Source organism: Mus caroli, chromosome 1 (assembly GCF_900094665.2).
Source record: "Mus caroli chromosome 1, CAROLI_EIJ_v1.1, whole genome shotgun sequence".
Lineage (NCBI taxonomy): Eukaryota > Metazoa > Chordata > Mammalia > Rodentia > Muridae > Mus > Mus caroli.
The window spans coordinates 31001163-31013810 of NC_034570.1; the positions used below are offsets into that span (position 1 = coordinate 31001163).

The 12648-nt window shown below is 43.4% G+C and overlaps 1 protein-coding gene across 6 annotated transcripts in view; it reads right to left on the bottom strand.

Moving 5' to 3' along the window:
• Positions 1–12648, bottom strand: part of Kansl3 (KAT8 regulatory NSL complex subunit 3) — a 35923-nt gene that overhangs the window by 18605 nt on the left and 4670 nt on the right. For all 6 annotated transcript variants that reach the window (XM_021175293.1, XM_021175281.1, XM_021175288.1 and 3 more), the window contains 6 exons: positions 5416–5506; positions 5086–5271; positions 1554–1685; positions 994–1110; positions 667–768; positions 489–560 (listed from right to left, as the gene is read on the bottom strand). In XM_021175293.1, coding sequence (XP_021030952.1) covers positions 489–560; positions 667–768; positions 994–1110; positions 1554–1685; positions 5086–5271; positions 5416–5506 — 700 coding nt within the window. The remainder of the gene's footprint in view (positions 1–488; positions 561–666; positions 769–993; positions 1111–1553; positions 1686–5085; positions 5272–5415; positions 5507–12648) is intronic.

Here is a 12648-nt window from a genome sequence, read left to right on the forward strand (position 1 = left end):
GAGTTCCAGGACAGCCAGGGCTACACAGAGAAACCCTGTCTTGGAAAAAAAAAAAAAAAAAATGAAAAAAATGGAGTAGCCTAGAACTTATATAGTTCAAGGTAGCCTGAAACTCAGGGCAACCTTCAGGCCTCAGGCCCCAGAGCTGACATCACAAGCATGTGCCATTACACTTTGGAGGTTTCGTCAAAATAATCCGGAGCACAGAGAAGGTGGGCAGGAATAGAACAAGCAAGCCTGACTATGAGCTGATCACTGAAAAAGCTGGGCGAAGAGATCAACGAGTTTATCTACTACTCCCTCCTTCCTACTGTAACATTTCTGTAATGTCATCCAAAACTAAGACTGTCCTCCACAGTGTAAATGTAGTAGCTTCCCGTGCAGACTACCTAGGACTAAGACAAACAAGGGAGATCTCAAAGTAAGAAAGGCTCCCAGAACCACCTTCAGGTTCTCAGTAACCTCCAAATACGTCAGGAACTACTTACATGACAGGCCACCAAAGCTCCTGTATTCCATCCAATCAAGATGATGGGTTTGTGTGGGAAATGGCTGTGAATCTTTGTGGCAAGAGAAAAAAAGACAGTAAGTAAGATGGGAGACTCCCTGGCACAGAACAATCACATACGGGGTACGTCTCAGCCAACTAAACCCAGGCATTCTCACCTCTAGCACTTTGCTTCTCACGGCCCCAATCATGTGTTCGAGGCACTGCAGAACTCCTACCCCACTGCCATTGTTCAGTAGATGGGTAGCTACAGGGATGACCTAAAGGGAGACAGAGCATCTGTGCCAGGAGTGCCAAGGTTCAAATCTCGATTCTGCTTGATATCCCAAATCCCTTAGACATGTGACACTTAATGCTAAAATCAGAGTTAGGGGAATGAACCACATTTGTGTTTAACAAACTCAACCCCTCCCCCACACTCTTCTCTTTAATCCTCCAAGACTATACACATTCCTACCCAGAATTCCTCTTGCCCTTACAATTACCTTGCCTAAGCAGGAGAGCTGAGACTGCCAGAAGCGGTGGCGGCGTGAGGCAGGGAACACAGAGCTGGAGGGACCAGAGGAGACGATGAGAATCAAAGGAGAACCAGGGAGTTTGCTCTGAGGAGACAGAATCCCATCCAGAACCACTGAGTGAGACATGTTCATCTATAAGCCCGCAACAACTGTAGCAAACACTTCCTGCACCAAGCACTGGTCCTTTGCTTATGACTGGAGGGATGGCTCAAGCAGTTAAGAGCACAGACTGTGCTTCCAGGGAAGCTGACAGCAGTTCTCAGCACCCGTATCAAGTGGCTCACAAATGCCTGTAACTCACCCAGGGAATGCGAACCCTCTTCTGACCTCCACGCGCACAGGAGCATCTGCACTCACATGCGAGTGCACACACACTTTAAAACAAATCTTTACAAAGAACCCAAGCTATTAATAAGAAAAGTGGAGCCACTTATCACCTCTTGCCAAGCCTCTAAAGGCTCAGTCTGAACATTTTATGTGCACTTAAAGGCTGCTGATGTTAAGCCAAGGCTGAACAACCAACTTACTGGTTTGTTATGTGAAAGCACACCAACAGCAGGGTCCCAGGGCCTCTTGAGGAGAAGTGACAAGGCCTCTGCTCCTGCAGCCCCAGTTTTGGTGTTGGACGACACAAGCATCCGGTCTATCAAAGTTGGGATCTACGAAGAAGGAAGAGCAAAGATGTTTCCAGTGTGAAGTGAGAAACCTTCCCTTCAGCTGCAACCAGCTGCATGAAGAATCCCACTGCGCTCCTAGCTCTTATGCACAGCCACAAATCACAAATGAGTCCACAGCCAGAGAGTGCACTCCTGTGGAAGCAAAGCAGCGCTGATCCTCTGGAAGGCAATCTGGTGGGGTTCATTCTGCCATCCTTTTCCCTCATGACTGTACTTCAGGTACTTTCTCACATCAGAAGACACAGAAACCAACCTCAGCTATGGTGGTTGTGGGGTGGAACACTGCAGAGCACGGGATAAAAAAGACACTGCTTCAACAGACAAATAGTCTTCAAGATGAGACATGCATAATGAACCCTGTTATTGTTCCCCCAAATATATCCTACTATATTATGTATATTTTGCTTTATATCATATCCTGTTTTTAACTAACTATCCCCCAAAAAAGTGACCTCACTAAATATAGGTTTCAGACATGCTGATGCTTATACTGCAAAGAATTATCTTCATAAATTCCACAATACCCACAGAGAAGTCAAAACAATCTCAAGGAAGAAAGGAGAGGTTTTAAGCGTGAGCATTTTCAGGGGAATTTCAAAGGAGTTTTCTCAGACAAGAGAATATGGTGTGAGGCAGGCATAAAACTGCAAAGGCAAAGGGAGAGGGAGGAGGATGGGAGGGAGAGGGGGAGAGAGAGAGAGGGAGAAAAACATGCAGTCAGAAAGACTGATTTGAAGCTGGGAGTAGCTCTTATCTAAGATTTGCAAAGCCCTGGGTTTAATCTCTAGCACACAAAATAACTAAAATAAAATGAACAATGTGGTATGTTACTTGAAATCCCTCTCTGTCCTTCATATAAATATGCTTCAGATAAGTAAGTTTAAGAAGATTTGAAATCTGGGTCCAGCACTCAGGAAGCTGAAGCAGGAGGGTATCTAATTCAAGGCCAGAAAAGGAAAACCCTGTCTCAAAAAAGTAAGTAAGTAAACAACAAAGGGAGAAAAGACACCGAGAGGAGCTGTGCGTGAGACTGTGCACATCTAGACTGCCTCAATGCACTCAGTGCCTTACAAAGCACCAAGCTAATCCTGCAGAGGGATTTTCTCTCAAAGGATGAGAAAGACAAACCAAGTTGGGGGTGGTGGTGGGGGGCGATGACAACACAGAAAGCACTAACTGGTGATAGTGCCATCCAACAGAGCAGGGAAAGTGAGCAAGAAGTCACATCTGAAGCACCAATTTATAAGGTGACGCAGGCCTAGGAGAGGCAGGACTCTATCGTGAGATGAGGTATGAGCTATAAACCAAAGGCACAGCTGGGTATGGTAGCCCAGGCTGGGTATGGTAGCCCATTCCCATAATCCCAGAGTTTGGGGAGCAGAGGTTGGAGAATTAAACAAAGTTCAAGGCTGTCTGGTCAACAAAGCTAGTTCTAGGCCAGACAGGGTTACCCAGTGAGACCTACTCTCAAAACAACAAAAAGCAAGCACATGTTGTGGGGTTTATTCCAGACCCAAGTAGACTGAAATCCCAGATTCCAGCGAGGCAGAAGGAGTACGCAGTGACAAATGCTCACCCCCCACAACTGGCCTTTCTTTATAACTCCCTCTAATCACTGAGGTTGCTTAGAAATCTTTCCAGGCAGCAGTCTACGCAGGAAACTGAAAAGCCCCGAGGCTCACTGTCAACATGAAAAAAGCCATCAGTAACTGACTTCCACCTAAGACCAAGCTTTATGGCCTTTTCAGCCCTGTATGCTTCTGTCTCAACAAAAAAAGAAGACCCTGAGATTGCTGTCCCTTCTCTGCTAGGAGGGAAAAGAGCAGCCAGGTGCTGTCTAAAGCCTAGCACGTATTTTAAAGCAAAACAACCCATGCTCACTAACAGCTGTAAGTCTGGTGGTAGAGGAGCTACCAATGGAGAGAGCACGCCTAGGGCAGAAGGTACCTAACATTCAATGTGCTTACTGGCTAGTGTACCAGGCACAGCCATGCCATTTCAGCTAGCCCACACTGGACTCCAGCAGTATGTCCAGGGAGCACTAGCTGTGCACACGAAAGGGGTCTACCACGCTCAAAATATCGATCACCTCATTCACACAGAAACTTACACAAAAGTAGTTGCAGCCTTGTCCCTTCAAGCAAGGGAATTCCTTCTAAATCCTGGTGATGGCAAGTGTGGCAGGCAGGGCTACCCCTGCCCTGGGTACTACCAGCACTCTGCCATAGCACGCTCTCCACCAGATAAACTTCTAGTTGCTCCTCCCATGCAAGGTAAATATCAGGTAAAGAAAAACTGAGGCCAAATATCCTACCACACATTAACCATTGTATCTAGCTCTAAGTTCTCTTTTATACTGGCACACAACCAGTTTTCTTCAGCTTTCTCATGAACACAGCATTTTCTAACTTCAAAAAAATTAAGATTAAGAAACAATGAAACCGGGCTGGTGAGATGGCTCAGTGGGTAAGAGCACCCGACTGCTCTTCCGAAGGTCAGGAGTTCAAATCCCAGCAACCACATGGTGGCTCACAACCATCTGTAACAGGATCTGACTCCCTCTTCTGGAGTGTCTGAGGACAGCTACAGTGTACTTACATATAATAAATAAATAAATAAATAAATAAATAAATAAATAAATAAAAGAAACAATGAAACCAGAAGGACGTAACTCTGTGAACATCTGGCAGAGCAGATATAAGGACCTGGGCTCTACCCCACTAGCACCATGGGAAAGAAAAGGAAAGTGAAAAACTGAATTCAGAATCAAGACCTGCTTGTGCTGGAACAAAGCACACACTCCTCAAACCCCTATGAGGGCCACTTACATAATCCTCGGTGGTTACTGTGTGTGGGCTGTGGACTTCCCATATGCTGGCTTATGTGTCAAGAACTCCACCTCACTCACTAACTCAAGCCCTACAATGAACTTGCAGTGTAGACCAAGCTCCAAGTGATAGAGCAGATATACCTGCCTCTGCCTGTACAGTTCTGAGATTAAAGGTGTGTAGCACCATACTCAGCCTACAGTCCATCTCTTCATGAGGAGAGTTAACTCAGAAGGTACCCTTGGTCCTCCTCTGTTCACCCTCATCTCTTCCACCACAGTTCAAGTCAGCGATGACCCAAAATAAGAACTGCAAGGCTATAGAGGGGAAATTATGTATTCTGGTTTTCAGATGCCACACTTTATCCAAAAAAAAAAAAAAAAGCACGACTGAAGAAATTTATACCAAATAAAGGGGAAAATGATCCCCTTTTCCATTATAATAGCCAAATTGTTAGCCTCCGTGCTGTCCTAGTCACAGGGCCTTGTGCAAACCCCCTGAACTCACAGCAAACACTGGCTGCTGCCACTAGGGCAAACCAACCACAGCCTTACCTTCCCTTTCAGTGTCTGCAAGGCATCCAAGTAAGCAGCCAGCATGGGCAGGCTCAGGGTCTCCACAAGGGTGGTGTGCAGCCACTGGATCAGCTTGGTATCCCAGCTGACACTTGCCAGCGCCTGCCGCACCCTCCTTGCACACTTGTCCACAGCCACGCGACGCAGCACAGGCTCATTGCAAGCCTGAAAGGTGTTCACAAAAAGAATAAAACAAGAGTTACACTCCGTGAGCAAGCTGGGGGCTGAGGGGAGAGAGCACACAGGACACAACAACCCCCGAGGCCAAAACTAAGAGAGTCAACTATAGACAGACTTCCAATGTCTTACCCCTTCATTGGCCAATCGTGCAAGCCGGTCAGACTGCAGGGCTTTGAGAATCTTGTTAAATAGCTTATTCTGAGCCACTGTCCAGCCAGTCCTATAACAGAAACTCCGAGGAATTAAAATGCAACCCTGAGGACATTTCCCATGTATGTCCACCATATAAAGAGATACTGTCATATTTTTGTTCTCATTACAAAAAGTCTAAGGCCACTAAGCTAAAGCATGAACTTTAGCTTTTTGTCCCAATTCCGCCAATGAATCGCCTTACCATACACCGCAAGTCACAACAAATGACTTGGAGTTTTTTTTTCAGTGCTCAAAAGCTATTTATTTACCTGGTGGCTAAAATAATCATATTAGTAACAAAAGACAAGTTTCAGTTCTATTTATTTCCAGTACGGTCTCACTTTAAACTGTACTCAAACTCTAAACTCTTCTTCTGCCTCAGCCTCCACAGTGCTGGGATTACAACACATGCCACAACAGTTGATCAGCGTGCATTTGAATGTAAGGTCTGAACCAGTTTGAAGAGCAAAGATGTAACAGAATTGTAACAATTCTCCATTGCCTCAACATTGTCCCCAATACAATTCCTTTTCCATGGTTTTTGCCTTTTTTTGTAACAAAATTACTGAAATAATATTAATATTTTCTTATCCTAGCACATTAAGACATACAAACATCTGTCTTCCTTACTGACAGCTTCTAAGCCCGGCTGTAAACTGCAATCACAAGTTTATTCTACTGTTCTCAGCCCCACTTCACTGCCAACATAGCTGGGTATGGGGACACGAATCTGTAACTCAGTGCTGGGGTGGAGGGGTGGGTAGAGAAAGAAGGATCTCAGGGGTTTGCTCCCCAGCCCACCTAATCAACCAGCAAGCTCTAGGTTCAGTGAGAGTCTATATCAAAAAATAGAGGCTACAGCAAAATATCAGATAAACTCAGGCCTCCACCTGTATAAACACAAGCCTTATGGACCCTGGATCTCCCCAGTCTCAGCCTCTAATGACTGTCACTCAGCTTAGCTCCCTGTGCTCTTCTATCCCTGATCAACACCTCCATTCTCCTACATAGTCCCGCGGGCACCAAGTACAGCCCTAACCTGGACCCTTCTCATTCACTCCCTGAACGGACACAGTAATGCCGTCTTTCCTTTCCTTCACACCACTGTTAAATACCACCTTCTACTGAGGCTTCCTTGATCTCTCTTAGCCCACCCTGGGATTCTCTAGCTCCATTTATATATATTCTATAGCTCCACCTCATATTCTAGCCATTCTATGTGCTTGACTCCCTTTGTTAGAATGCAAAAGCCAAGAAAGCCAAGATTTCTAAGGTTGTGTTTTACTGCTATATCCCCAGTACATGCAACAGGTGCCTGACATACACTGAGGAGTTAAAACACTGCTGAATGGACATAGTGATTGCACACACGCTAAGTGTTCAGAACAGCTCAGTCCATCCCGTTCCCACACACTATGCAACAGGAACACACCATGACCACGCTGCAGAGAAGCTGCTCAAAACAGTGTCAACAGCCTCTACTTCTTATCTCACAGAAGATGAGCAACTTTCCATCACACCTGACCTTACTCAACAAGAGACTTCTACAGGTCTATAACTACTGGTATCATGGCCCAGTGAATACACAGATGAAGGACAAATTACCCTTTTAATTTACTCTGTTCAACTACCTGGTTCCCCAGGAACAAGCTAATATTTACTAGAAACTCCCTTTCTCTGTGTAAAATAAAAAATCTCCACCTACCATGCAATTTACATGGTCCAGGAAAAGCCTAACCAAGAGGCAGGATGTTATTCTACTCTGTAATAAGGAGCCGGCTATGTACCCCGAGTCTTCCCCGTCTAAAAAAACAGACATGGACTAGATGATCTCTACATTATTTAAACTTCAGGTTTAGCTATGAACAATAATGAGAGCAACCTAGGTTTAGAGAAAAAAAACCAAGCAATCCCTCTCCAGCAATGCCTTCATTTCCCTCAGGATCAAATCTAACCAAGTCCATCTCCAAACCTTACTCTTTTGAATCTGCTATGTAACCAAGGCTCACGCCAAGCTCATGAGCCTCCTGCTTCTTTCTGGCTCCTGAATGCTGGAATTACAGACCTGCGGCATCACACCCTGCTACCAGTGCCTTCCATCTATCTGTAAAGCTGTCCTTGCTACAGATAAATAAATGCCCTAGTTCCCAAAGCTACTCGCTCTCTTGTGATACTGTGGAGGGAACTAGAAGCAGGTTTACATTTCTAGATTGTGTTTTTTTCTTTTCCCCTAGTTCTCTTGGCCTGACTCCTATGACTTCATCAGAATCATGTCTATTGTAAGAGACTTTGATTTTGGAAATAGATGGAAAACCTTGACTGCACTTGGCTAGGAAGGCTTGTTGGTCTCTAGCCCTTTGGTTCATACTCTCCCTTTCTTCACATTACTGAAATGCACAGCATATTTACCCTAGCAGCCTCTCTCCATAAACAGTGATTCTCAGGTGGGCTTGAGTTGTGCATATGTAGCAGTAGGAAGAAACAGGATGTTCACAAACAGAATAGAAAAGGCTTTCCAGAGACAGATACAGTGCCATTTTAATGTACTTCTTAGTTTTTAATCACTAGTTAAATTCTACCCTGCTTTTGTTTGATTTGGTTTTTCAAGATAGGGTTTCTCTGTGTAGCCCTGGCTGTACAGGAATTCACTAGACCAGGCTGGCTTCTAAAAGAGATCCATCTGCCTCTGCCTCTGCCTCTGCCTCCGAGAACTGAGATTAAAGGTGTGCCAGCACCACCCAGATAAATTCTATCCTATTTGTAAGCACTAAGATTATTATCTCTGTGTATGTGATATATACATGCTTATGCATGTGAGTGGGGTGTTCAAGTGTGAAAGCCGGTGGTTGAGTTTGGGTGTCTTCTCTTTCTCCGTATTATTTTTTTTTAACAGTCTCTCACTGACCCTGGTACTCCATGCTTGACTAAATGGTCGGCCAGGAAGTTCCAAGGATTCCCATTTCCTCCTTCTCCAAACCTGGGGTCACAGACATGTGTCACTTTGCCCAGCTTTCTTTACACAGATGCTAAGGATCCACACTCTGAGCCTCTCTTCAGTCCTTCCCTACTCGTTTTTAAAACTCTATTTCACTATGAAATCAAAATGACATGAGGAAAAAATATGATCTGAACAAAAAAGTCAAAATCTATTTAGCCTGTTATGTTGTTTTATATGGTTATTTCGGGAGAGAAACTGGTTTTATAGCCAGACTCTTTTTTTAAACATGATTTAACTCCCATAATGAACAAACTGTCTGACTTAAGTTTTTCATAAAATAACTTTAAGGATGGATCTGTTTCTTGCAATGATATGATTGAGATTTTAAATGTTCTGTTCATACTCTCATCTTATAATTAAAATTTACATCCATTAAAAAAAAATCTACTTATAAACGACTGCAACAACACATGAAATTAAATTTGAAAGCCACAAATTTTGCATCTAAAAGCTCAGGAAAGAATTCTTAGGGTTGTTGCTGTGCACACAACCAAGTGACCCAAGAACGGAGATGTGTTCTATGCATTGTCAGCTTTGTGGGAGGCTAAAAAATTAAACGGGCAGGGGGAAAGATCTAACCCAATATTAAGATAAAGAGCATGCTAAAGATATCATTTAGGAGCTGATGGGAACTGTGTGAGTCAACAGCCCCGCCCCTTGGGCCTGACTCTACTTTTCACAATTGCAGAAACACATTTTCTTATTTCATAGGTGACATCAATCTTTTGTCTTCCTTGGTCTATCATTGGAATGATATACGCTGACCTCAGGCTCGGCCTAGTTGAAGAAAGCAAAAGAGCACACTGGCCCTAGAAAGCCTAACTCTTTTTTTCCTTTTTTCTTTTTGAAGAGACAAGGTCTCACCATGTAACCCACACTGGCCTCAAATTTGGATCCTCCTATCTCTATTTCCCAAAGGCTAGGATTACAGACATATCCCACAAAGCCAGCAAACCTAGTATTTTCAAAGGTAATTATTAATTTCCTGACTCTGTTCCAAGGGAGACTGATTCAATACAAAAATGTCAAAAAGAATTTAAAAGATTTCATTTTATGTGTATGAATGTTTTTGCTTTTATGTATGTATGTGCATGTCTGATACCCAGAGACCAGAAAAGGGCACTCAGTCCCCTGAAACAGGGTTAGAGTGGTTGTAAACCACCACAGGAATACTGGAAACAGAAATCTGGCAAGACTCTTAACTGCTGAACCATCTCTCCGACCCCAGATTTAAAAGAAAAAATATTTTTAAAAAACTGCATGTGCGTGAATGGGAGCGTGTGATGTATTTAGGAGGGGCACATGCCACATGCCATGGCACTTATGAGGTCAAGTTTGTGGAGTGACTTCTCTCCTTGTCCCGTACATGGGCTCCAGCAACTGAGCTCAGGCCATCGGCCTCGGACCAGGCTTGTGTTCTGCCAATGCCATCTCACTACCCCTGTCTAATGGAATTTTTTAAATCTTATTTTTCTTTCTTTATTTTAGTTTTTGTGACACAAGGTCTCTCTAAATAGCCCTGGCTATCCTGGAACTTACTAGGTAGACCAGGATGGCTTCAAACTCAGAAATCCTACTGACTCTGCCTCCCACCCACTGGAAATCAAGGTGTACACACCATGCCCAACCTATAGGAAAGTTTTAAGTGAAAGTCAAACAGGATATGACAAAAGATATCAGAAAGCCGGGCGTGGTGGCGCACGCCTTTAATCCCACCACTCGGGAGGCAGAGGCAGGCGGATTTCTGAGTTCGAGGCCAGCCTGGTCTACAAAGTGAGTTCCAGGACAGCCAAGGCTACACAGAGAAACCCTGTCTCGAAAAACCAAAAAAAAAAAAAAAAAAAAAGATATCAGAAAAGCTTAATTAAGTCACACAATTAAGAAAGTAAAGAATTAAAAAGGCAAAAAGAAAATGGGCAAGAGGTAAGGAATGAAAGAAAACAACTCAAAGCTCTTAGACTTGAAATATCAAACATTCAACCTGATATATATATATATATATATGTCATATAACGTGTGTATGTACATCCAGCCAGCAGTCATATAACATATGTGTGTATGTACATCCAGCCAGCTAACTTCTTTACTATAGAGTATGTGTATATAGAGTATATATGTGTGTGTCTGTGTGTATATGCGTGCGTGCGCGCGCACGTGTGTGTGTGTGTGTGTGTGTGTGTGTGTGTACACACTCACAGAATAGTATACAGTTATATACAAAATTCAGAAAAGGACACTGGGAAGGCTTTTGGTTGAAATTCTAAAGTTCTCATTTCTAAGATAAGACAGCCTACTTTTCAATACTAGATTGTTTTCAAACTAAAATATTAGATGTTTTAAACATCATCTGGCTGGGTGGTGGTGGCACATATCTTTTAATCTCAGGCTCCAGGAGGCAAAAACCATTTCATACAGTATCCACTCTCATTAGAGAAGACTAGGATTGGGTGGTAGTAACTGATTTTGTTTCCTACACACAGAACGAACGAGGTTCTACTGAGTAGAAGAGGCAAAGGAAAGGGCTCTAACAAAGAATGGAAGTTTCTTACTCTAAAGATACAAGCCACTCAGTAGTCTCTCTCTAAAGATAAATATCTAGAGTCTAGGGATCTGTCCTACAGAGGCGTCCATATTCTCAGTGTGGAAACCTGTAATGCCCTATGCAGAAAGAAAGGAAGCAGCAATTTAGCAATCAAGGGAAAGAGGGCAATAAGAAGATTGGAATCACAGCAGAGGCAACTTCCAAACAAGCTATACAACACCACCAACCTCTTGTTTTTGTTTTGTTTTGTTTTTCGAGACAGGGTTTCTCTGTATAGCCTTGGCTATCCCGGAACTCACTGTGTAGACCAGGCTGGCCTCGAACTCAGAAATCCGCCTGTCTCTGCCTTCCAAGTACTGGATTAAAGGCGTGCGCTACCACCGCCCGGCACCACCAACCTCTTAAATTAAGATAGTATTACGCTAACAAATAATAGAATCAGCTATCTGCAATCATGACCTACCCAAAGAGATAGCTGAAGGGCTGCTACTGCAAATCAGTGTGCAGTGGGCCTAACAGAAGGATGAGGGCTCACTCTAGAGACCACAGGTGAAGGCACCCTAGTCTACTCGGTTTGCCCATCTTTCTTCTGTAGACACTCTACTCACCCACCGCAATGGAACAAAATAGCTTCTCTGGATTCTCTACCCGGAACGGACACTCTGGCCAAGCACTCCAGTGTCTCTTCTGCCTTGTGGTTTTATCTCTCCTTATAAATTAACAAACTAGTGACCATGCATGATGGCACAAGCCTTGGCTCTAACAGTAAAACAATGCATAAAAATAAATAAAAGAAAGGCATGGGAGTGACACACACCTATAATCCCAGCACAAGGATACGAGTTCAAGGTCAACCCTAGCTAATAGGGAGTGTGAGGTGGGCCTATGTTACACCAGAGACCCTGCCTCAAAAAGAAATCAATAAAGGGGGTAAAGACAGTTCAACAGTTGTGAGCACTTGCTGCTCTCAAGAGGACTAGAGTCAGTACCCAGCATCCACATCAGATAACTCACAAGTACCAGCAGATCCAGAGGGTCCAACAACCTTTCTGGCTTCCAAGACACACATGTGGCATACACTGGCATACTATCATAGATATACATACAGTAATATAAAATGTATCTTTTAAAAGGAGTGACTAAAGGAAGGCATTGTTATGTACTATTAAGTCCAATGACTAGCTCCCAGACCTCTCAATCATAACCAAGGGTTAACTAATTTTAAAAAGTACTTCAATTCTCATACATTTATCCCTCATGTTTTTTTGATATATCATTTTTATCTTTTGTTCATTGGTGTTTTGCCTGCATGGATGTCTGTGTTAGCTTGTCAGAAGCCCTATAATGTATAAACTGTAGTCACAGACAGGTCTGAGCTGCCATGTGGGTACTGGGAATTTAATCGGGTCCTCTCAAAGAGCAGCCAGTGCCCTTAACAACTGAGCCATCTCTCCAGGCCCTGTTTCCCACACTTTAAAAAGTTGTATTTATTATTATCATTATTATTATTATTATTATCATTATTATTTTTTTAAAAGATTTATTTATTATATGTAAGTACACTGTAGCTGTCTTCAGACACTCCAGAAGAGGGCGCCAGATCTCGTTACGGATGGTTGTGAGCCACCAT